The following is a 22,791-nucleotide window of genomic DNA, read 5'->3' as shown; positions in this document are numbered from 1 at the left end:
GGTACACCAGGTACCACACAGCACATACAGCAGAACATTCAGCATTTGTATTAAAACTCGAACACCTCAGGTAAAACCAAGTACAACACATGTTTAAAATTGTTTTCTCTTTTTATTATTCAGAGCCCGATGGGAATAATTACAATTTTAAGAAATACTTCATCTCATGTTCGGCAGTCATTAAAAGTAGTACAAAATGTATAAACCCAGTTGCAGGGCAAGAGCGTTTACTGGCACAAACAAGTGTGCACTGAATGAAGAATGCCAGTACACTGCGGAAAAAACCATTTGTCAACCCCTTCCCTTACATCATGCTCGCTGTTCAAAGTAAACAGCCACACAATCTTAACTTTATACAGATCTATTTCATTTAATCCCCCCCTGCCCCCAAAACAAAAAGAAAAATAAAAAAAATATGTCTTTCAAAAGTTTTCGCTATATCAATATCAATCGTAGCAATCATAATGGAAAAATGGGTCTGGATTCATTTCCTATACAGGGTAATGACATAGCACTAACATATGAGCGATTGTTTCACATATAATGTTAAAGCTAGCTGGGAAGAGCCACACACAGCAAACTGTTCTTGTACCAACTGAGGCCAAGGCTAATCACAATGAAAACTGTAAAAAACGATCTTTTTTACAACTAATCCAATACACAAATCAAGCACAATTTTGATTCCTTTGACATAGAAACCCCTTCAATAAACAGCGATTTCATTTTAGATTGTTTTAAATATGAGGGGTGAAGGAAAGAGCAGGACTAGAGTTTGAAATTATTCAAAATTAGGAAGGCCTTTACATCAAATGCAGAGGGTAGGTATTACAACTCTCACACCAAATCAATTAATGGCTTGGTTGAATTAATACAGATTGGGGTGGGGATGGATTGCACTACACCAAAGCAACTTGAAGGTAGTCAACCATACACAATTACTCAAATGTCCACTCACCCTTAATTCAAAATGACACAAAAAAAATCTTTAACAAAGAGGAAAATATGTACTGAAAGTATTAAAAATGCATTGTATCCTTAAGTTGACATGGAACCTATACAAGAAGGTCCAAACTGAACTGGCCAGTTATCTTCCTCATTCCCTCCCAAGTCCTGCTCATGCCACCGCAGGAGAACAGCCTTTGTTTTTTTGTTTTTAAAAAAGTCCTGAAACGAAAAATAACAACTCATCAGAAAAAGAATTTTTTAGAGGAAACTAACAAATTCACATATGGCAGAATGGCCTACCTCTACAGTCCACAAGACACTAAGTAGTCTCCTAGCTTTTCCACTACAGATGCTGCCTGCTGGGGCTGAATTGGATCTTCATATAGGGAGACGACAACAGCTGTAATAAGAGACGAATTGTTATACTACTGGCTCCTGATACTGATGTTTAGATGAAGGCAAAAGTAGTGATGGAATGGCTTTTACCTTGGTGTGTCTTCATGCAGTGAACGCCAACCTTGGCAAGCTTCGCCCGTATGACTCTGTCGGTGCCAGAAAGGTAGATGTAACGGTTTCCAGCGAGTGTCACACCTGATGATGTCAGAAGGTCCTGCTTGTCAAAGCCTTGGACCAGCTTTGCAAGCTCCTCCTTTGAAACCTGCGAAGGAAAACATGCGGGTAACATAAAAATTAAGGGACCTCAACAACAGAAAAGAGACCATTAAACCAAATGGTCTACACTCATTCAGAGACAAGCATGATAACAATTCACCATTTCAATTGCATCAATTTAAAAAAAAACATGTAAAGTAACACTAGTCAATGAACCCAGCATGTTTTGACAGCTAACCTAACAATTCAGAATTGAATCAGAATATGAAAATAACGAACTGACAAAGAAAAAGCCTGACATAAAATGTGCCAGTCGTAACAGACAGAGCAAAATGGGCCAAAGCCCCAAAAATTCCGGCCAAAAAAAAAATTGGAAAAGATTTGACAGTGACAGTTGCCGACGTGACCACTCCTCCAAAAAAACATATCTCAGATCGTTCCAACCAGTAAGAAATGGGCCGAACGTGAGCCAAGCCCGCTTCACCTTAAAACTGAGCAAACAAAGAAAGTACATCGTGCACGGGGGCGGACCCGGCAGCGGGGTGCTAGGTACCCGACGAGGAAAAAGACCTTGAGCGAGCCTCACGCAATCCCATTGCTTGACTGAGTAATCTGCTGGGCCGGTCCATCAAACAGAGGGGCGGCAATGTTGCACGCCACACCGCGGCCTGCCTGCGCCCTGCGCCTCCCCGTCGCGCCTCCAGCCCTCCAGCCTCAGCATTTCGGCTGCCCGTCCCGTCGTCCCGTCCCGTTCAGCTGACTTGGTGACCACAGCCGCAAGCCGGACCGAGACCGCGATGGGAGATCGCGCCGGCTCTTTTCGGCCACAGAATCCGTCTCCCTCGACATGGCCGCGATCCAGAGTCTTGAAATCCACTCGCAGAGCCCACAGGGGCTGGAAGCACAGACTCCAGCAGAGTGACTGGACACACACGTCGCCTCGCTGCGCCTTGGCTGCGCTGCGCCTCGCCGTCCGATCCGAATGGACTTGAATGGAGGACCGGACGGACCGGACCGGGCCAACCCGGCATTCCAGCCGCAAGCCGCGCACGCCCTATTTGCTCCATTCCCGGCCAGACCGCACTTTCCAACCAAATTTTACAGTTTGAGGGAACGGAAATCACCACGGCATACGCCTCACTTCACCATCTAGCACAAAATTACTCGTTTCGTTCACACTTGGTCGAAGCCTTCGGGCGGGTGAGCCCCGGTGAAACGCTGTCCAGGCTTTACAACAGGACCTTGCTTCACCAAATCCGAAGCCTACTTACGTCGAATCCTTCTGATCTTGCCCACACGTTTCCATCGTGGCCGGCAATAGCGGCTTTTGTAACACACCGCGAAGCTAACAACTGCTTGTCAACGTAATCCTGCCAGCTCATTTTGATACAAATCACGAAACCTAGGACCGAGTGTTGCCACAAGTTCGCGACGCAGACTTCGTCTGACTACTGGTTTCAGAAGGGAAATAGTGCCCACGACGGTGGGACTCTCTGTGTATCCTTCCGCAGTTACTATGCTCCGACCCGATCCCTCACATCGCCGAGGTCGCCTTTGCTCTATCAGCCGAAAAATCCCAAATAAAGCAAAATATTTAATTTCTGAAATTTGAGAAAAAAGGTGTTGATGATTCAACCATAAATTAGACATTACTTTGAAAAACGGATATTCATCCGCGACATTGTCTTTAATAGTACAAAAAGTGGCCGACAGGAGGCGCTGCTCCCTATGTTCCTCTTTAATTCTTTTTCTCGCGAATGGCTGTAGCATTCCTCAGAGACTTTGACGTAAGCTGGACATTTAACCCATGATTTTACGTGTATCTGTGTTCGTCGCTGCTCTAATACTTCTTCTGGAGTATTTGTAGCGGATTAAAATGAAGAAACCTCAAAGTCCAGCCCGATCAGTATCCTTCACGGAACTCTGTTCTGCATTTCTTTTGCCGCGTTTCTGCCCTTGGTTCTTCCCTTGGACAAGTTTCACAAAATTCCTTGCTGTAAGTGTACTAAACCCGCCCCCCTGGCAATGTTATGAGGGCGCTAACATGAGCAACCTTTTGTGTTTTCAGTGAAGTGAGAAAGGATGTAAAAATTAACATACTCCAATGCCTGTTAAAAGACACTCAACGGTGCCATCCTTGCAGCAAAAAACAAACTGCATAATAAGGGGATCCATTTCAATTTTGGAAGAAAACGACAACTTATGAAGTGCGCAATTTATTAATAAAAACAATTTACAGACTCTCCTAGAAAGGTACGAAAATTTCTATAAATGGGGTATGCATACATGATTAATTCATTTCATTAAATGATACTTGGCCCCTAATCAGAAAATAAGGAATGGAACTAGTATTTTGAATGCTGCTAAGGATCTTGTAATGCTAATTAATGATACCTCTACAACACATTGAAGTATGAAACAGAACGCTTAAATTAGTAACAAAAAGAATTCCACAAAAGGAACAGACATGGGAGTAAGTACATACCACAGCCAGAGTTCAGACAAAACACTAGTGACTCCAATGTCCAATTTGGCAATTTATTAGTAAAACGGTCTACCCATACAGATCAATTCAGAAATGTATATCAAATATAAAACCAAAAGTTTCAAAAAATACAAGATCATAAAAAATAAACAAATAAAATTTTAAAGATTCAAAAAGGGAAACAGAACAGGGCATTTACTCAATAAATTATGTTTAAAAATTAGTGACAAGGGGCAAGCAGGTAGTGCTCAGGATGTATCGCCTCAAATAAAACCACTGTTTGGTGAACTTCATCGTTGAAATTTTGATCTTTATTTCCAAAAAATTCTTCCCCCACAGGTGGACTGATGAAATATGCCTGAAAATACAGAAAATTCGTAATGAGGGTCAGCATCGATACAGTGCAGGACAATGTGGAGCTAATATAAAACAAGAGGTGAGTACATTTTCTTTTATTAAGCTACACAACAGCATACAAAAAAACAGCACTAGTTTTCACAGTTTCGTCTCCTGCATCTTTTTAGATTTATATAACCCTTCCAAATTCCTACAACAGAAGGACTTATACAACAGAATGTCTGAGAGGGTAAGCATGATAACAAGCTACTCCTCATTACACAAAAATTCTGATGAAATTCAGAGTAGGGCTGCTTTGGTAAATCAATGTCACACTGACAGAAAGCAAATAGAGACACATGATAGAAATTTGTCAAGGGATAATACACACAACTTATAAAGAACACACCCAGTTTAGAAAAAATACTTAAAATTACTGGTTTGAACTGCATTTTGACAAATTGCTTTGGAGAAAACTTCACGTTCTCAACCCAAAGGGTCAGAAGATATAAGCCACAAGGAAACTCCAAAGAATGGAAATGATTTTCACACTACTTTATAATACCATAAAATATACAATTAAACTAACAATTACTGTGAAGACACGTACACGCAACACGACCAATACCAAATGCAAGTCCAAGGGACTATGCTGTTATACTGAGGGAAAAAGAAGGGCAGGTGTGCCAATGCACAAACCTGCCCAAATGTTAGGAATCACTCCACACTGCGCCACTTGATCGATGCAAGTAAAGCACTATCACTGCGTACCACGAGGAGAGCGCTCAGTGAACAAACCGACATAACTCGGAAAAATCGCACGTCACATAAATCGCAAATCGTCCAGGGGCCCTGTGAGGCACGCATTCGAACACCGGTCGCACACGAGCTCAGAACTCAGGTAACACAGATAGGCACTAACCACTTAGATCAGGTCGGCGACATTCATCGGCATTTCAACAATGCTGGTGTTGTAGAACTGCTCAATGTCCTTGAGAGTACGCTTATCATCCTCTGTCACAAAGTTAATTGCCACACCCTTACGACCGAATCGGCCACCACGACCAATCCTGCAAGAGACAACACTCAGTTAACAAAGGCTCCCAAAGCAGAAAGAGCAAAAAATTATTTGGAAACCAGCTATGGACACCATACCTGTGGATGTAGTTCTCCCGGTTGGAGGGCAGATCATAGTTAATAACTAGGGAAACCTGCTGGACATCAATACCACGAGCCAGGAGGTCAGTGGTGATAAGCACACGGCTAGAGCCTGTGCGGAACTGACGCATAATAACATCACGCTCACGTTGCTCCATGTCACCATGCTGAAATGACATCATATTTGTTAACACAGCTGAACACAAAAGTATCAAAATTTCTGCACAAATGGGATGGCCGAAGTTCTTACCATGGCAGAAACAGTGAAGTCACGCTTGTGCATGTTCTCAGTCAGCCAATCGACCTTACGCCGGGTGTTGCAGAAGATGACAGCCTGAGTGATGCTGAGTGTGTCGTACAGATCACACAGGGTATCCATCTTCCAATCTTCTTTCTCCACATTGATGAAGAACTGTTTGATACCTAGAGAAAAACATTCAATTAAGAGAGGGAGCCACAGAATCCAAGTAAATGTGTTAGCTTACACAATCTGGCTTTTAGAAATGGTAAGAAACCATAAATTATAGTACAGAAAGGCTCAAGTGAAAAGTAACACACCTTCAAGGGTAAGTTCCTCCTTTTTCACAAGGATACGGATAGGTTTCCTCATGAAGCATGAGGTAACTTCCAGCACATCTGATGGCATGGTAGCAGACAACAGGATCACCTGGACCTCAGTGTTCAATGTTCTAAACACATCGTGGATTTGATCTTTGAATCCTCTGGAAAGCATTTCATCAGCCTCATCCAAAACAAAGATTTTGATGCTGCTTGTCCCTGTAAGATAAACACTAGAGGTTAATAATGTAAACAAATGATGGGATTAAAAAGGAAGAGGCAGGATAACTTACTCAGAGCCCTGCGGTTGATCATGTCAAAGACACGGCCAGGGGTGCCCACGACAACATGAACTCCCATCTCCAACTTGCGCATATCCTCGCGCACATTGGTTCCACCAATGCAAGCATGACACTGAGCATTCATGAAGTCACCAAGGGCGATGACTACCTTCTGGATCTGTTGAGCCAACTCACGAGTGGGAGCCAGGATCAGAGCCTGGCACTCACGGATGGAGGTGTCAATTTGCTGCAGGATGGAAATGGAGAATGTGGCAGTCTTACCAGTACCTGAAGGACAATGGATAGAGATGCAAAGTTAGGTACAATCATGAACATAGAAATTCCAAATCAGACATTTTAACTGCTTACCAGACTGAGCCTGGGCAATGACATCGTGTTTCTTCACACATGGCATGATAGCACGCTGCTGGATAGCAGACGGCTTTTCAAAACCATAGGCATAGATACCACGGAGCAGGGGCTCCTTCAGGTCCATGGCATCAAAACTGTCGACCACCTGTAAGAAAGCATCACAACATGAATACCCTCCAAGAAATAAAATGACTAGAATTTTGGTGTTGTTGTTTGGACAACCAAGACAACAAAAAACAAAACATACCTCATCCCAGTTGGATTCAATGATGCCATCAGGGTCCATGCCTGGAGGTCCATTGTATTCGCTAACTTCTTCAGTGGGGCCATTTCTCTTGCCTTCCTGATCAGCAGGCCAATCTTCTCTGTAATCACAACAAAGGCAAATTAGACCACACAATCAGCAGAACCAGAAGTGTCCCTGACAAATGCCTCTTCAAAATCGCATTAAATGGAAAATCGTCTGTCGGCAGTTCGGCCGCTTTGACATAACCTTTAACTACACTCGCGCTACTCGCCGATACTGGACCGGTAACAACCAGACGGTGTGGGTAAAGCCAAGCGAAAAGACACCATTTAAAGACGGAAACAGGGAACTTGAAAACAAATAGCGCAAATCAGGAATTGCATAATTTCCTGCAATTTGATCTAGGGTTGAGCACATTTCGCGATGACAAATCCTCGAGTTGTTGCGAAAGCGGCAACGAAGTTGGAGGTAAAGATGTCCCACTATGGAACCGAAAGGGCGCTATGAGACGAATTTATAACTTGCCGCACAAACTGGACGGGCCGGCGGCATACCTCATGATAAACTGTGTGAAAACCAAGCAAGCTCTTGAGTGAGAAGGTACGGTAGGCTTACGCCATGTTGGCAGTGACCGTGCTTTTCCAGGTTGGCAAATAACTCAAAAACGTCAGTATACCTATTCATTTGGCTTCAGGAAAATATACACCACGGTAGAACGAACTTTGAAGGTTGCAATGGAACACAAGGATGCAAGCTTGGAAACGCAATTCCACATTTAAATAAATCTTACCTTCTTTCATACGAGTTCGACATGTTCCACTCACGGTCAGTTCGACGGAAAGGATGAAATTTTACGGCATTTGCGTCATCAAAAGTATTCCTCCGCGGTCTTCACGGTCACACGAACATGCGAATCTGATAGTACAGTGTCCTGATGCGTTAGGACGGTCAAAAAATGGCAGATAATTAATGAACGGAATAACAACCAATAAAAATTGCACTTTACTGCCATAAATTGAATACAAAAGTCAAGGAAGGAACTACTTTGGCGCAAGCACACTCCTTCTTGGCGTGCACTGCGACAGGAAGCTCTGCAGCGAGCCGGAAGCAGCGTGCTCCTCACACCGCACCAAACGTGAAATGGGCTGTACGTCTCGTTAGACGAAACATGTACCTCTCAACGAGTAGTAAAAAATGCATCATTTTATTCGTGACAGCTACCCTGTCCCGAAAACGAGGCTTTGTTTCATTTTTCAGAGAGCACGTGGGCAGTGCCACGGTCCCCTTGATCCCTTCCTCGGGGAGCCAGGGGCGGATCCAGTTCCGGTCCGGCAGACAGCAGGGGTTTTAACTTGGGCTTTTACTTATTTCAATGTGCCGTGAGAAAAGATTAAAATTTGTGCTCCAAAGAGTTGGTGAGAAATGTATGCAGTTTACCTCAGGATGCTCATGATTTCATAGAGCTGTCTGTGATGCAACTATTTACTGATAGGGCTGATAAGTGAATTCATGTTGAGGTGACATCTGACCCTTACAGCTACTATCTGATAACTCTTACAGAGCATATTTTGATATCAAACTTGTACTATCGAGTTGACATTCACAAGGGGAATAAATGCCACAAAAAACGATTATACAATCATAACATTAACTTTATGCTGAAGTGTCTCATCATTATAATCAGCAAAATCCCCCTTATTTCATTGAGTTGCTTAAGTGTTCAGTGTGTAAGTGGAATGCTTCATGCTGAGGAAAGCAAGAACTTGATAAACAAAGAACAGTGACAAAATAAAAACAGATAGAAGAATTCATGATTTGAATAATTTATTACAACTATTGGAGTTACAGAGAATGTACAATAATCACTTAGATCGCTGGGAACATAATCATCCTGAGTTTTGCACATCAGCATTATTTGGTGGCATCAGCTGTGGATGAGGATGATGTTGCATAGCATTCATGTTAGGCCCCATGCCCATGCCAATTGCTAGATTTGGAGCTCGTACAGCACATTCTGATATTTGAGTGCTCTTGAGATTGTCCAGTTCGTTGATACGACTGCGGACATGCTCAAGTCTGTGCCATGCCATTTGAAGCACTTTTTGCGATGCATATCCAGACCCTTCATGAGGTTGACCTAGAATCAAGGCAATTAAAAATTAAGTAATTTATAGTAGAGTACAAAAGTTGATTTAATTGTTTAATTTTAATTTTTTTTTAACCTGTTGAAACTTGGGTGAGATAATTTATCTGAGTATGCAGTCTCGATTCAACTGAACTCAGAGTTTTGAGAAATTGATTGGTCTGAATCTCGGCTTGTTTAACATTGGACTTGTCCTTACTTAATTCCTGCAGAGCTTGCCCTGTAACATAATAATTAGAGGAAATAATGAACCGCAAAACAGGTAGCTAACCTAGCAACCAATACAATAACATCGAAAATTCCCAAAATTTGAGATTGGAAAAGTCTTCTGAATATTAAAAGCAGTGGAAATATTTAAAGCAATGAGATGAAAATAATCTAATTGAATTATTATTGTTACCTGCACTTTGAATGCACGTAATGACATCTTTTTCAATGGAATCCAACTCCTGAATCTTTTCCCAGTGTGCAGTCATGTTAATCTTTTCTTTACGAGATTAATAGGGCGAAACTTGAGCAACTTCAATCATACGCCACTCATCTGTGTTACAAAATCACTAAACCCGGAAAAATAAAATTTTCTGCACTGTTCTGACTGTTGTGTCAACACAAACACAGCCACCTCTAGCAGACGCCACGAACTGTCATGGAGTTTTCTTCTTCTTCTTTTTCCCTTTGGTTCTTCTAAACTTCTATTTTTGGCGAAAATACTATGCTATGCTATCTCATGATTTCTTGAAAGATTGTTCTCTTCATGCAGCTTCCGTTCAAGCAACACGCACAAAGCCAGCATTAAAGCGAAACTTTTAAAATAATTTTGTTTAGATACTCTGGCTGCATGATTCAAAACTCACTGCCAAACACTTGTGGCGTTTTTGGCGCGCTTCGAAAATTTGCCGACTACGCAAGGAGGTTGTTGTGTCAGCTCCGTTGGAAACCGATAGCTTTGCATTGTGTTACTTCTGCTCTTTGCTTGTCAGCATAAACTGTGTTGACTCGAACTACACGTCTCTCTCTCCATCTTTTTATTCCCTGTGCCTTCTAGCCACTGTGGCTCAAGTTTTCTGGCAGCAGTATTACCCATTCTGTTGTAAGTTTCTGCTCGACTTTGTCCCTTTAAATTTTTTCACCCTATTGTCAAAAGTTGTATTCATTTCCTACTGCATCTATTTACGACAAATTATTTGTTCCTTCCTGGTCGATCGTCTTCATTGAAGGCAACATTATGCTTTTTAGAAATATTTTCTTCATAATCTGTATTAGTTTTGTGGTTCTGTGTCTGTTGGTTATGTTATAAACAATTAATGAACTGTTACTTTACAGTTTTCTCTTAATATACTGTTATCACTATTTTTTAGATCATGGCACCTATCCAAACGGTTCTGAACTATTATTCTGAACGAAAAACTGCTTCTGATACCCGTGTGACACGATCGAAAAAGCTGGTTGATAAAAGTTCTCAAGATGCGTCAAAACCAGAACATGTATTTATTCAACCACAAGATACTCCATCTCAAACAAGAAGTAAAAGCAAAACAAGTATGTAATGTTTTCTTATAAATTACCTTTATGTCAGTATTGCTGTACACTTTAATTGATTCTCTTTCTTTCAGAGGTGGATTTGACTCCTCAAAAGAAGACTCCCTCAAAGCCTAGAAGTAGAAGAAACACATGTATGTTCAGTCCTTTGCTAAGATTTTCAGTATATCTAAGTGATATGTTGTTATTAACCACATTTACTCTTATCTTGTTTTCTACCTCACAGGCAAGAGTACCAATGGTGAGGATGATTCTGAAACAGAAAGTGGTCTTGCCTCTGACTTGGTTCTGGATGACCCAAATAGTGATGACTTTTTGGATGCTCCTCTCACAACTCCTAACAAACGGAGGACTAAAAGTATGAAAGGTATGGTCATACTTTCATGTTGAAGTTGTCTCTGTGAGAGTTCTTGTTTTCTCGCATGAAAAATATCATTTTGAATTTTATCTCAACAGAACCCTGCTCACCACCTAAAATTAAGTGTACAGATGCGGACAATTGGCTCTCCAACCCAGCAATAACAGCTGGAACTCCATCTTCTATGCTAAAAACTCTGACTCTTAACTCCCCACCTGCTCTTGAGAAGACAAGTCAAACTTCTTTTGCACCCAAGTCATTGTTTTCTGAGCCAGACGACCTTCTTGGGCGAGCTCGTATTGCTCTGCACACACACTCTAAGACGAGCTTACCAGGAAGAGAACAAGAATTGGCCCAACTTAATGATTTCATTCAAAACCATCTTGAGACAAAGACTTCTGGATCACTTTATATTTCTGGACCACCAGGAACAGGGAAAACTGCCTGCCTTTCTCAAGTGTTGGAGAAACCTGAATTGAAACGTCATTTCAAAGTGGTCAACATTAATTGCACATCTATTGAATCTCCTAAGGCAGTTTATTCTCGTATAGTGTCTCAGCTTGGGATACAAGTGAGAACGAAATCTGGAAAAGCATACCAGGAGGCTATTGAAAATTACTTACTCTCAGGTCACAAGATGATGTAAGTTGTTTTAAATGACACTGTCAATTCAAGATGCACCAATTGATATTTAATTATGTTGTAATTTATTACAGACTTATGGTATTGGATGAGATGGATCAACTTGATACCCGCAGTAGATCTGTGTTATATACCATATTTGAATGGCCTCTAAGTTACCCTAATGGAATCATATTGATTGGGATAGCCAATGCTCTAGATCTTACAGATCGCCTACTGCCCCGTCTGAAAGCAAAACTTCAGTTGGCTCCTCAGCTGCTTCATTTTGCTCCATACACCAAGCAGCAGCTCATGAATATTTTTAATACACGATTAAATGAGGTTTGTTAATATTCAACTTATGTTTTACCCTTTGTCCTGATATATTTTTTATTTTGTTTTTTCTGTTAAGGCTAATGCTTCCGAGGTGTTCGCTCCTGCTGCTATACAACTTTTGGCAAGCAAGTTGTCAGCTGTGAATGGAGATGCTAGACGTGCTCTTGACACAGCAAGAAGAACTGTAGAGAATGAATCTCAAAAGATGTTTGAGTCCAAATTAGTCAGTGCCAACTGTCAAAGCCCTACAAAATCTATCTCAAACCTGCAGAAAAGCTCAGGTAAGTAGGTTTTCTGAATATATGCAAACAGAATGATTTCGTTATTATTTAATATTAATGTGGAACCTTATTTCCTTTCAGAAACTAGTCACCTCCGCAAATCTCCAAGGAAAGCTCTTCATAGTCAGGAAATTGACAAGCAGGATCGTAACACTGTACTTGATCGAATGAGGTCACCTCTCAGATCAACTTTCAATACTTTGAAGTCGCCCCTCAAATCACCCCTGAAGTCACCTCTCAAATCGCCCCTGAAATCGCCCCTCAAGTCACCTCTTAAATCGCCCCTCAGACTTCTCATGAAGTCCCCTCTCAAATCACCCTTGAAGTCCCCCTTCAAGTCTCCTACTCATCTCAACTCGCCACGGAAGGAAAATTTTTCACCTCTGAAACCAAAATCTGCTAAAAAGTCTCTTTTCACTGATTCTGACACTGACTCAAAACCTCTGGCAGCCCCCTCCAATGTTGCTTCTCAAGTTAATAAACCTTGTATTAACATTGCTAACATAATGAGTGTTGTTAATGATGTCTATGGATCATCACAAGGGCTTGGGAAAGCATCAGATGGAGGAGAGGAACTCCCACTTCATCAGAAGTTTGCAATATGTTCCTTGCTCCTTATTCTTCGTGAAGGAAAAAGCAAAGATGTAACAGTCGGCAAGGTGAGTTTTTTAAACAATGAAGTTTTATCATAATTTTCTTGAAGGATGAAGTATTACTCCCTTAATCCATTTTTTCTCCTTACCAGCTTCATGATGTCTATAGAAGAGTGTGCATTAAGCGCCACATGGATCCATTGGATTCTGGATCGTTTTTAAGCATGTTAGGCTTGATTGAAGCGCGAGGAATTTTACTTTTACCTGGGAGGGGTAAAAAAAGTCGTCTTACAAAGGTAAGTGAACTAGGTTTATGAACTCATGTAGTTTCACCTGTGTTCCCCATGTTCCAAGCATTGTTTATCTCACCACTTGTTTCAGGTCTGTATGCAGTGGATTGAAGATGAAGTGGTTGCTGCTCTGAAAGACCGAGATATGTTAGCTACAATTTTAAGAGATAGATCTTGTCTGTCATAGATACTAATTAAGCTGTTGCTGTATGGGTTTTTCTTGTTTCTTTGACTTGACATTCCAATTAACTGAGGCTTTTCAGGCATAAAGGGATCAATGTTCTTGTAAGCAAATTAATTTATGAAGTTTTGCCTATGACCATGAGTTCCGATTTTGTGATAGAGTAGTACCCAATGGACCTGACTGAAAGTGTCAAAAAACTATTGCCTTATTTAATTATAATTGTTTTATAACAAAATACTGTATAACTGATGTACTTCATGAAAACTGCAATGCCCATTGCCTTGTTACCAAAATGTTTGGTCTTTTGCCAATCATACCTTGTATTAATCTTACTTACGTATAATTTATTTATTTTGGTATCTGTGTGAACAGTTGTGTGACATGTAAGGACATTAATGGACAAATAAATTCAATCATTATGTCTGGTAATTGTTTTTCATTTATGGTTAGGAAAAATAAAGTTAACTTGGATTCAATAAAAAAAAATTTAATGTTTTGCAATGACTAGTGCAAACCTCATTAGTGATAATTGATGTAGCCAATAGGCCAACAGTATTCCAATCAGGAGCCTAGGCAGTCCCAGCTGTGTCACAGCATGTTTATAAGTATGCCTCTGAACCTCACAGGTTTTGAGAAAGTAGTCTTGTTACTAAAAATGCAGCAGCAATAGGGATAGAGCACAACTTTCTCCATATAAAAAGCCATTATTTGTAAAGAAAAACAATACAGCATGTGTACAAACTAAAAGACATCCACAGAAATACTGACAGGGAAGCGCACACACTGGAAGTACATGCCAGGAAACTGGCAACTTTTGTTACACTGACATACTCATAGGACACAAAAGGCGAAAATATATGTTTCTCATTGGAGTACGCTCAAAAATAAGTTAGAGGTGAGCATGTAGAAATGGCCATTTCCATTTCAAATTTGTATGAAATACCTAATTGACTTTGTGCTGTTATGATCAGATACTACTTTTGGCAAGTGATTATTTAAAATATAAAATAAATAAGAAGGAATCAATTTTCTTTTGATAAATATTTCATGAAATAGTAAAGAACTTCAAACTTATTCTAAAAGTGCACAGCCTTATTTCTTTTTGAAAGACCACACAATAATATTATCAAATACTCCTAACAGTACGTATATTATGATCTTGGAGACTTCGTTGTGATCTCTCATGAGCTAAAAATAACAATCTTCCTTTTACAAAATATACACTACCATCGTACAAAAAAACAAAAAAAAGACTGGCGTGGTCATTATCATACAATTTACAATGTAATTGTAACACATGAACCAACCATTTAATATTTCTAAGAAGCCCAGTGCGTGCCTGAGCAATGAAAATACACAGTTGTGTGAGGAACTAAAAGGCAGCTAAAATATGCTTCATTGGACAATCTTCAACTACCCACATCGAAATAATTGTATGCCAAAGCATAAAAATAAAATAAAAATATTCCTATTTAGAAATTTTGTTTTACTAAAAAATAATGCAAATGAAGGACCTGGGCAGGTGCATTTTTGTACATAATCTTTCCCCTGCTTAAAAGTAGCATTGAGATCAACATCAACAATTTTGCAATGGTAGGTACAAAGTGTTTGTCAGGTATAAAAGTGTATCTCACTACTATTGAAATAATTTTGGTTCAGTTTACAAGCCCTCAGTTTAACTAGGGTCCAATTTGGTGTTAGCTTTTTAACTGGCCATTTTTAGCCAATCAGCAGTTCATAGGAATTAAAAAGAGATTCCTGCTGTGATGAATGCTGATAAATGGCACCACCAGATAATTTGGCCAAAGTATCAGAACTGTGATAATCAAAGAAATTGCACAGAAATTCCTAATCTGAGCGACTGCTATGGTGAACAGGGACATTATGCCTGTAAATGTGAACTTGTCCTAAAATAGCTATGTCTACAGATACCTGTAACATGCCACAGAGCCAAAATTGGAATGGTGCTTCACGGATCAAAAAGTAAAGAGTCTTGAAAATATCACCAGCAGTCCACATGAGAACCATTGTAAGACTGAAACAAGCAAAAACCATAAGCAATATTATTATTAGTAGTAAATACACTGAGGTGTCTAGTTCCAGCATACAACTGACAAATTTAAAGAATATAAGAGAGTTTTGCATTAAACTACACTATACACATACGCACCTCATACCCTCTGTCGATTTGGATTCATAGTTTCTTTGAAGTTGTGGTAAACCCAGCAGAGCCTCACTAAAAAGAGCACTAAAGCCAAGAATTTCCACAAAGATAGGGACATCTATCAACATGTAAGTAACAAGAGAGCCGGTAATTGCCATCAGCATAGTGCAATCCACATAGGATTGAAAATCTGTCCACTTCCAAAAGTACCGCAAATCCATATCTGAAACATACAAAAATAATTTTTAAACTAGTACATGCAAAGTTCTCCAAATTTACATGCTGTGAGTATGTATGTACATTAGATATAATTTTACAGGAACAAAAGCAACAGAAAGCAATATAAATAGACAAAACAACAAATAAGAAATGAGTGGACAAAATTTAATTAATCTTTCAAACTTTCAAATCTGGCAAAATGTCAGGGAATTATTTTAAAAACCAATGATTCTTGAAAAAAACTGTTTTTAAATTGAGCATTTTATAGAATGAAGGACATTGCATACAATATCTTTGATTGTATCTCTGAGCAAATAAAATTCAATTAGCTCTGTGCACAATCATAAAATGCAGCTGACAGTAATTTGCTACATGACACACATACTCACTTTTTCTTTCCACTAGTTCCTCGTTTGCTAATAAAGCAGGAGGAACAAAAGGAGAAGAAATTAACCCCAATCTGATTTGAATAGAGATATTCAAATTCGCATAATCTAGAAATGCAGCAGCTAAGTCTTACCTGACAATGTGCGATCTCGGACCTTTAATATAACATGACTCCTTCGAACTTCAACACACAGCCGAACCATTACAAGCATAGTCACAATCATGACCACACTCTGGATGAGTAATGGTGCCTCAAAACGTTTGCCAAACCTAAAAAGTCAAAATAAAATGAATTTTTCAGTATTTTGAAAAGAGATTAGAAACAGTTCTGCTATCAGTGACCAAAATTACCAAAATAGGATTCGAAGAATGTTTGCTACCATGAGGGTCAAACATACGTAGAGAGAAAACCCATCAGAGTTGTTGGTCTTCTTAATTTCATAGTACTGAGGTATAAATGGCACTACACCACCAAATACCATAGCGCATGCTGATGAGGCACCAATAATTTGCAGCAGTAGAACAGATCCTGAGATTTCTTCTACATATTCCTCAGGCAGTTCGGCTGACAGCCCAGTTACTTCACTTATTCCACCCATGTTGAAGATCTGCAAGAAAAAAGTAGGAACAGTTGATCAATTAAAGTTTCATATCTCAAGTGGAAACAGAAGAGCAAAATTGAATCTTTTCAGAACATGATGCCCTCCGCTTGGTAACCACGGTTATTCCGTAATTAAATAAAAAACACTCCCAGAGTTAAAATTCAACTTTCAGGACATTGCGAAAGACGAGAGAAAAACAAAGCTGCAGGTGCAGCGACGGTACCTCAGAAGTTGTAACCTGCACTGCTGTTGTTTACAATAACGATGACGTGACGCCACTTCAGTCCTGAATGACGTCAAAAGGTCCACCGGTTCCCCAATGAAGTGAATGCTCAAACTAATTCATTTTGATCATGAAGTGCGGTATTTAAAGTTGCTTGAAGTGGTTTCAAACTATGACTCATGACGGCAAGATGACGGTCACAGCTGATCGCTAGTTTCTGTTGTTACAAGGGCAGGCCACAAAGCTGTAATATGAGAATTCGCGCCCGCTGCTTCGGACCAATCACGACTCGATGCGAACGTTAACTGTTTCATATACGGGCAAGCTGAGCTGCGTTTTGAAACTGACTTGCAGTCTAGTGAAAATGGCAACGGGCTGACAGTTTAGAGCTGCCGAGTGAATCAGGCCACAAGTTACTTATGCCGTACTTGGAAGAACAATATTCTGAAGACACCATGGACGACAGCAAGCCAGAGGTGTCTGTCATCGATGTGTATGACATCGCGTCGGAAATTGGCAAGGAGTTTGAGAAGATGATAGACGTCTATGGGACGGACGCAGTCATCAGTTTGATGCCTAAAGTGATCAACGCCCTGGAGCAGCTAGAGGGTCTGGCCACCAGAAATGAACGCGAGACGAATCAAATTCAAGAGCTCAAGGCTCGCATTGCACAGCTGGAGAAGGACAAGATCGGCAAAGCGGAGGACCGACAGCGCTTTGAAATGGTTAGGGCAACCCCGGTGGGGCGGTGGGCGGCCCTAGTGGCGGCCCTCGGCCACCGCACTGCTGCTGCAGTTGTAGTGATGGCACTAGTCCAGACTGACCTTTTGCATGCTCATGAACTTTAAAACTCTACTCTGGCGTCAAGTGGTTGTCCTTTGTCCCTGCTTCCTGTGGTTCCTTTTGTATCGGCCCTGGCTAAATGTCATTGAAATTTGCAGGAATTGGAGCAAATTGAAGAGCACTGGAGGGAGGAGTCGAGAGACCTCGAAGCAATGGTGTCTCATTTACAAGAGGAGAATCGCAAACTGTCATCACTTCTTGCTCAGAAACAAGCTGAAAAATCTTCAGATCCAGGTACTGAATGTGTTGAATTTATCTTCACGAATGTGGGCTGTTCTTATACACTGTTACGAAACTTCCCTTTCTTTTCGGTAGGTGCTTTGTTGAGCCCAGAGGTAGATATGGCATTAGTACAGAGACTACGGGGTATGGTGGATCGCCTCAAGGATCAGTTGCGACAAAGAGACCGAGAAGTTCACAGTAAACAAACTGAAGTTGAATCTGTGAGTCTGTAGCTAAATGGGGTCACTATCCTGCCCTTACCTACATTTAATGTTCAGTATGATTAAATAAGACTTATTCTTTCTTTTATTCAGCTGTCTGCTCAAGTTGAACAGTTGACAATTATCAGCCGTGAGTTAAGACGCAAACAAAGGCTGGGGCAGGCACAGATCCACTCACTCATTGATGAAAGAGCAGACTTTTTGGCCCAAGTGCATGATCAGCAACGAGAAGTATCATCATTGAGGCAACGTCTGGGTTTGGCTGAGAAGGAGAATGAAGATTTGAGTATATCTGCTGTGAGTTTTGTTCCTACAAAAATCTTCACCCTAAAAATGTGTAAAATTACTTTTGTTTATTAATTATTTTCCTTTTTATTTGCATAACAGAACCCAGACCTAACTAATAAAGTTATGTATGATAAAGATGATCCTAATCGACCAAGGTTTACAACTGAGGAGCTGAGGGAAATTCTTCATGAGCGAAATGAGCTTAAAGCAAGAGTCAGTGATTTAGAAGATGAGCTGGAGATGTATAGACCAAAAGATCCACCACAGAGGTGAGTTATATTTACACCCCATTTTATTATTGAAGTCTGAAATTACCACCAACTGCAAGAGTTGCACTTTTCAATCATTCAATTCAAAGGTGCACCCCCTTCTGATTTGTAAACTGGCATGCTTTTACCATGAAATTCAGGCTGTGCAATGCTATACTTCCTTAAGTTAATTGGTGTCTTTTAAAATAACTGAGATCTAGAAGTTTTGCCAGTGTGTTAACTGATGAAATTCATTAACTTCTTCATTTTTTTTAAAATTTCAACTTTAAAATTATGTTAGAAAGAGTTTAAAAGATCCACAAGATTGTCATAATTTTACTTTACAGGAGGTATGTTTCCATTTCAGCAGCAGCAACAGCAGCAATACCAGTTTGCATTCCAGTCACAGTAGCTTCAAAACCAGACAGGAAAACAGAAGCCTCACCTTTAACAGCAGCCACAGCAACATCAGCTGCAGCCCTCGTGCAAGCCCCATTCCTAGCCCAAGTTTACATGAGCCTGCTGAATCATCTGAAGCTGATGGACGTCAGCTTTACAGATCTACAGCTTTTATCCCTTCTCTTTTTCCCCTTCACCGGATTCCTTTGGCACAAACAATTCCTCCGTCGGTGTCTTCTATTGTGCTCCCACCGACTTTCCGAGATGTAGAAGTACCTCTCATGAACAGTAGTGATTCTAATTCCTCAGAACGGGATGGAGGACGTTCATCTCCTTTTAGTTCGACCCCTGAAGTACCTGGAAGCATGTGTCCAAGGCTGATAAAATTTGCCACACCTAACATCAATGGAGTCCGCACTCCATGTACTTCACCCCCTAAGTCAGAATGCACTACCCCTAAGAATCGAGTTTCCATAAGAATGACATTGTCTCCAGATGGACGTGTATCATGCATTGAGCACTGCACTTGAGAATCATTGTACTTTTACCTTATCTGTTTTAGTTTATGACTTGTATTAAAATTTCAATATTTATGAGTCCTTTTTAATTTTTTACAGAAATTCATTTTTTATGCCATAGTTTTTCAGTTGGGAAACTAACAAATAATACAGCTGATACAGTAGATTAATGGTATTTTGCAGTTTGGTGTTGTCACAGTAACATCTGTTGTTTGGTGTGTTGCTGGAAATTCTCTACTCTCATCTCCTATGATCACTGTATCTGTGTCATGTATGTTTGTTGCATTTCTGGGGCAGTAGCTGGTAACTATTTGTTTGCATGTCTTTACAGCCCACAGGAAGAGGAGCTAATGGTTGAGGGTCCTTTACCGCAAGAACCTGATGATGCCCCCTGGAAAAAGACGGATTCTGGAATACGCAAGTTGTAAGTTTTTAATTTTACTTAAATATTTGATCTCTGTACTTTTGTGCACGTGGCACTTGGACTGGAAGCATGCTACTGTTCACTACTATAATTCTTTGTGGTGGCTCACTTCATTATTATTAATTTTTTGTTCTTTTGTTTATTTTGAGTCTCTTTTCTTTGTTCTTTGTTCTGGGTCTCAAACTATGGCTTGAAGTGGATGACAGCAACTATTTTGTTTAAATCCAAACTCTATTTTGATTGTTTTAGAACTCTCCTTCTTTGCATGCTTTTTCCTTCTTAAAAAGAATATACTTGTATCTGAGGAAATTTATTTTGTTTGTCGTCACATTTAGTATTCCTCTCTTTATTATTTCAAGCCTTCATTTCTTTTCTCTTTTTCTAGTTGAGCATATTTTAAAACCCTTATATTTTAACTTCTTTTTTATTTTTTGTTTGTATCACAGATTCAAATACCTTACCAACGTCATTTCCAACACCCAGCTCATCTAAGAAGTTCTGATAAAGTGAATTGTAAGGGGTGTGCTGGGTTTGCTTGGCTGGGGAGTTCTTTCTCACTTTGGTGTAGTGTTCTCCTTCGCATTGTAATGTACCAAATATTCCTTGCTCAAGAGCTGTCAATTTTGTTGTCTGCTATGCAACAATTGGTGACAAAAATGAAAAGGGAATGATATGCATTTGTAGTCATTTTTATTATTATTTTACTTAGTTTTTTATTAGATTGAAAATAGCTGCTTCCTAGGAAGAGTTTTATATATTCTAGCTAGAAGTAGTTGCTTTTTTAAAATCAGTTCAGTCTAGATAGAATTTTTCAGAGAAACCCACCAGTATTTTACTTCTTGTAGTTAACTTGTACAGGAATTGATTTTCTTTTGCTTGGATTATTGTAAGGTTATTAATGAAATCTCATCATAAATAACAACCGAAGTTTATCAGTATTATGTACTTATCAATGAAATTGTCCTGGTCAGCTGGTACAGCACCAGCAGTTCCAAAAACCCTATTTATATTTTTCTAAAGCCCAACCTTAAATCATAATGTTTTTTGTAGATATTACTAACCCAAAATTTAGCCCTAATGTGTATACCTCTCCAACTGGGTATCATAGGTGACGGTATGCTTGCGTGTTTGTGTGCAGCTTTCGTCGGCTGTTCAGTGAAGGTGTCACTGGTGGTGGTACCGCAAGTGTGCTGCCATTTGTTGGAGGCAGTAGCAGCAGTGGTTCTAAACCCATCCTTTCATCTTCTCTCTCCAAGATTGGTTTGTCTGGCCATTTGTCTGCTTCTGGCGCCGCCGACACGACCGTCTGATGGAATAACCACAGCTCTCTGGGCAGGACTGGTCGACATAGACACCGCTGGTAATTTGCAGCTGCACACAAGTTTATTGCGCCTGTGATATACAATGCGTTATAACACGCTCTAGACGGATTATAAGAGTTCCTTTTTCTTTTTCCTCTCTTCTTAAACTCAGCATAGACTGATACACATGACCAATGCTCCACAATCTGCTTTTTATCTGCGCCATATCATTGTTTCTTTGAAAGAGCAAATGATGAGAGGTTTTCTTTGTATTGCATATCGTTCTTTTATTTTAAATGTATTTCAACTGTTTTTCCTGTAGATTGCTTTTCTCCAAATGTATATTCGAATTGAAGTGTCGAAAGGTGATAGTAAGAGTAAAAGAGGCTGTGGAAAAATATCTAATTGATTATGAAATAAATATTACCCTTAGATGGTTTATTCATATACATATATTTAATGTTGCTACTGATCCTGTGTTGACACAGTTCAGTTGTTATCTCTCAATCAAACATAACATCACTTCTGTTTTGTGAAATTGTATTAACTAGCTGTAAGTTTTAAGCTTTTGGTGCTTTGTGAAGAAGTATTAAGTAGTGTGTTAACTTTGTTAATTTTTTTTTTAAATTGTTTGCCTTGTTTTATATGTTGAAACTTAAAGAATGTTGATTTGCCATTCTGTAAGAAGTTTTTCCTTTTCTTTGCGAGGCTTTATTCGAATCAAACATTTAGCATGTGGCCATAACATAGTGATTGATCATGGACCTACTCTTTGTGTCATAGAATATTTAGTAGGGAATATTCTACAAAGTCTCTTTATCATTCCAATGAGATGCCAAGTCATGTGCAATGTAATACTACATTATGAGCACAATTTTATAATTCTCTTTTATTTTGTTGTTGAAGTAGTTAAAAGTAAACAGCAAAATACCAATTTTAAATTTTATAGGAACTTGCTTGGTTTGTATTCTAGTATGAAAATAGAATCTCTGAATACTTCAAGAATCAGATTATTTGTGAATGTTCTCTTGAAGTCAAGAAGTAAAGACTTGTGTTATTTAGAAGAGTTCTCTCATGTCTCAAGTTCATTTTATGGTGGAGACTGAATGAGACCGCTGGGGCCATTGTGATGCAAAGTAATATGGGTCCTGAACTAAGAGTTTCGTCTTAACTTCTTTCTTGATACTTACGTTGAATTTGTCTTCCATATCACCGCAGATCTGATTTTATGTAGCCATGATTGTTTTGCGACTGTTTTGAAATATTTTTGTTTTGTTCAAAGCTTTATTAAATGAGCTAATGTATATTTTCGATGGAAAACTTGTGTCATTTGTTCTATCCTTATCAATTGATTATTACGCACACACAGGCATGCACACCAAGTCAGAATATT

At 39.7% G+C, this 22,791-nt stretch overlaps 6 protein-coding genes across 15 annotated transcripts; 2 read left to right on the top strand and 4 right to left on the bottom strand.

The window, feature by feature from the left end:
* Positions 1-92: 92 nt before the first annotated feature.
* On the bottom strand, positions 93-3,023 carry LOC117642908 (profilin). The gene is made up of 4 exons (XM_034381545.1): positions 2,829-3,023; positions 1,432-1,603; positions 1,246-1,345; positions 93-1,164 (listed from the first exon to the last, which is right to left on the bottom strand). Exons 1-3 carry the CDS (start codon positions 2,937-2,939, stop codon positions 1,248-1,250), a joined length of 381 nt encoding a protein of 126 aa, XP_034237436.1. The 5' UTR covers positions 2,940-3,023; the 3' UTR covers positions 93-1,164; positions 1,246-1,247.
* A 1,051-nt stretch (positions 3,024-4,074) lies between these two features.
* LOC117642902 (eukaryotic initiation factor 4A-I-like) lies at positions 4,075-7,938 on the bottom strand. Of its 3 annotated transcripts, none has more exons than XM_034381535.1 (9): positions 7,785-7,938; positions 6,995-7,112; positions 6,745-6,892; positions 6,388-6,663; positions 6,095-6,313; positions 5,787-5,959; positions 5,534-5,703; positions 5,301-5,448; positions 4,075-4,400 (listed from the first exon to the last, which is right to left on the bottom strand). In XM_034381535.1, the coding sequence occupies exons 1-8, from the start codon at positions 7,805-7,807 to the stop codon at positions 5,304-5,306; spliced, it is 1,272 nt and encodes a 423-aa protein (XP_034237426.1). In that variant the 5' UTR covers positions 7,808-7,938; the 3' UTR covers positions 4,075-4,400; positions 5,301-5,303. The 3 variants fall into 3 exon arrangements, with proteins under 3 accessions (XP_034237426.1, XP_034237427.1, XP_034237428.1); XM_034381536.1 differs by having other exon boundaries at positions 7,671-7,806; XM_034381537.1 differs by lacking the exon at positions 7,785-7,938 and adding an exon at positions 7,549-7,570.
* Positions 7,939-8,798: 860 nt separating this feature from the next.
* On the bottom strand, positions 8,799-9,815 carry LOC117642907 (mediator of RNA polymerase II transcription subunit 11). The gene is made up of 3 exons (XM_034381544.1): positions 9,538-9,815; positions 9,217-9,357; positions 8,799-9,131 (listed from the first exon to the last, which is right to left on the bottom strand). The coding sequence occupies exons 1-3, from the start codon at positions 9,611-9,613 to the stop codon at positions 8,881-8,883; spliced, it is 468 nt and encodes a 155-aa protein (XP_034237435.1). The 5' UTR covers positions 9,614-9,815; the 3' UTR covers positions 8,799-8,880.
* A 185-nt stretch (positions 9,816-10,000) lies between these two features.
* LOC117642898 (cell division control protein 6 homolog) lies at positions 10,001-13,768 on the top strand. Its single transcript, XM_034381525.1, has 10 exons — positions 10,001-10,227; positions 10,496-10,676; positions 10,751-10,810; positions 10,903-11,043; positions 11,133-11,676; positions 11,751-11,997; positions 12,068-12,272; positions 12,354-12,931; positions 13,018-13,161; positions 13,247-13,768. The coding sequence occupies exons 2-10, from the start codon at positions 10,499-10,501 to the stop codon at positions 13,340-13,342; spliced, it is 2,193 nt and encodes a 730-aa protein (XP_034237416.1). The 5' UTR covers positions 10,001-10,227; positions 10,496-10,498; the 3' UTR covers positions 13,343-13,768.
* Positions 13,769-13,810: 42 nt separating this feature from the next.
* On the bottom strand, positions 13,811-17,190 carry LOC117642905 (solute carrier family 66 member 2). 2 transcript variants are annotated; one of them, XM_034381540.1, is made up of 6 exons: positions 16,935-17,190; positions 16,461-16,717; positions 16,243-16,379; positions 16,112-16,138; positions 15,510-15,726; positions 13,811-15,374 (listed from the first exon to the last, which is right to left on the bottom strand). In XM_034381540.1, the coding sequence occupies exons 2-6, from the start codon at positions 16,706-16,708 to the stop codon at positions 15,188-15,190; spliced, it is 816 nt and encodes a 271-aa protein (XP_034237431.1). In that variant the 5' UTR covers positions 16,709-16,717; positions 16,935-17,190; the 3' UTR covers positions 13,811-15,187. The 2 variants fall into 2 exon arrangements, with proteins under 2 accessions (XP_034237431.1, XP_034237432.1); XM_034381541.1 differs by lacking the exon at positions 16,112-16,138 and having other exon boundaries at positions 16,935-17,183.
* Positions 17,191-17,267: 77 nt separating this feature from the next.
* On the top strand, positions 17,268-22,718 carry LOC117642901 (RILP-like protein homolog). Of its 7 annotated transcripts, XM_034381534.1 has the most exons (8): positions 17,269-17,659; positions 17,876-18,011; positions 18,093-18,220; positions 18,314-18,517; positions 18,608-18,777; positions 20,005-20,097; positions 20,544-20,610; positions 21,236-21,329. In XM_034381534.1, the coding sequence occupies exons 1-7, from the start codon at positions 17,354-17,356 to the stop codon at positions 20,587-20,589; spliced, it is 1,083 nt and encodes a 360-aa protein (XP_034237425.1). In that variant the 5' UTR covers positions 17,269-17,353; the 3' UTR covers positions 20,590-20,610; positions 21,236-21,329. The 7 variants fall into 7 exon arrangements, with proteins under 7 accessions (XP_034237423.1, XP_034237422.1, XP_034237425.1 ...); XM_034381532.1 differs by lacking the exons at positions 20,544-20,610; positions 21,236-21,329 and adding an exon at positions 21,354-22,718 and having other exon boundaries at positions 17,268-17,659; XM_034381531.1 differs by lacking the exon at positions 20,544-20,610 and having other exon boundaries at positions 17,268-17,659; positions 21,236-22,718.
* The last annotated feature ends 73 nt before the right edge of the window (positions 22,719-22,791 follow it).

Source organism: Thrips palmi, unplaced genomic scaffold (genome assembly GCF_012932325.1).
Source record: "Thrips palmi isolate BJ-2018 unplaced genomic scaffold, TpBJ-2018v1 HiC_scaffold_16, whole genome shotgun sequence".
NCBI classification, from domain to species: domain Eukaryota; kingdom Metazoa; phylum Arthropoda; class Insecta; order Thysanoptera; family Thripidae; genus Thrips; species Thrips palmi.
This window is presented reverse-complemented; position numbering and strand designations above follow the sequence as displayed.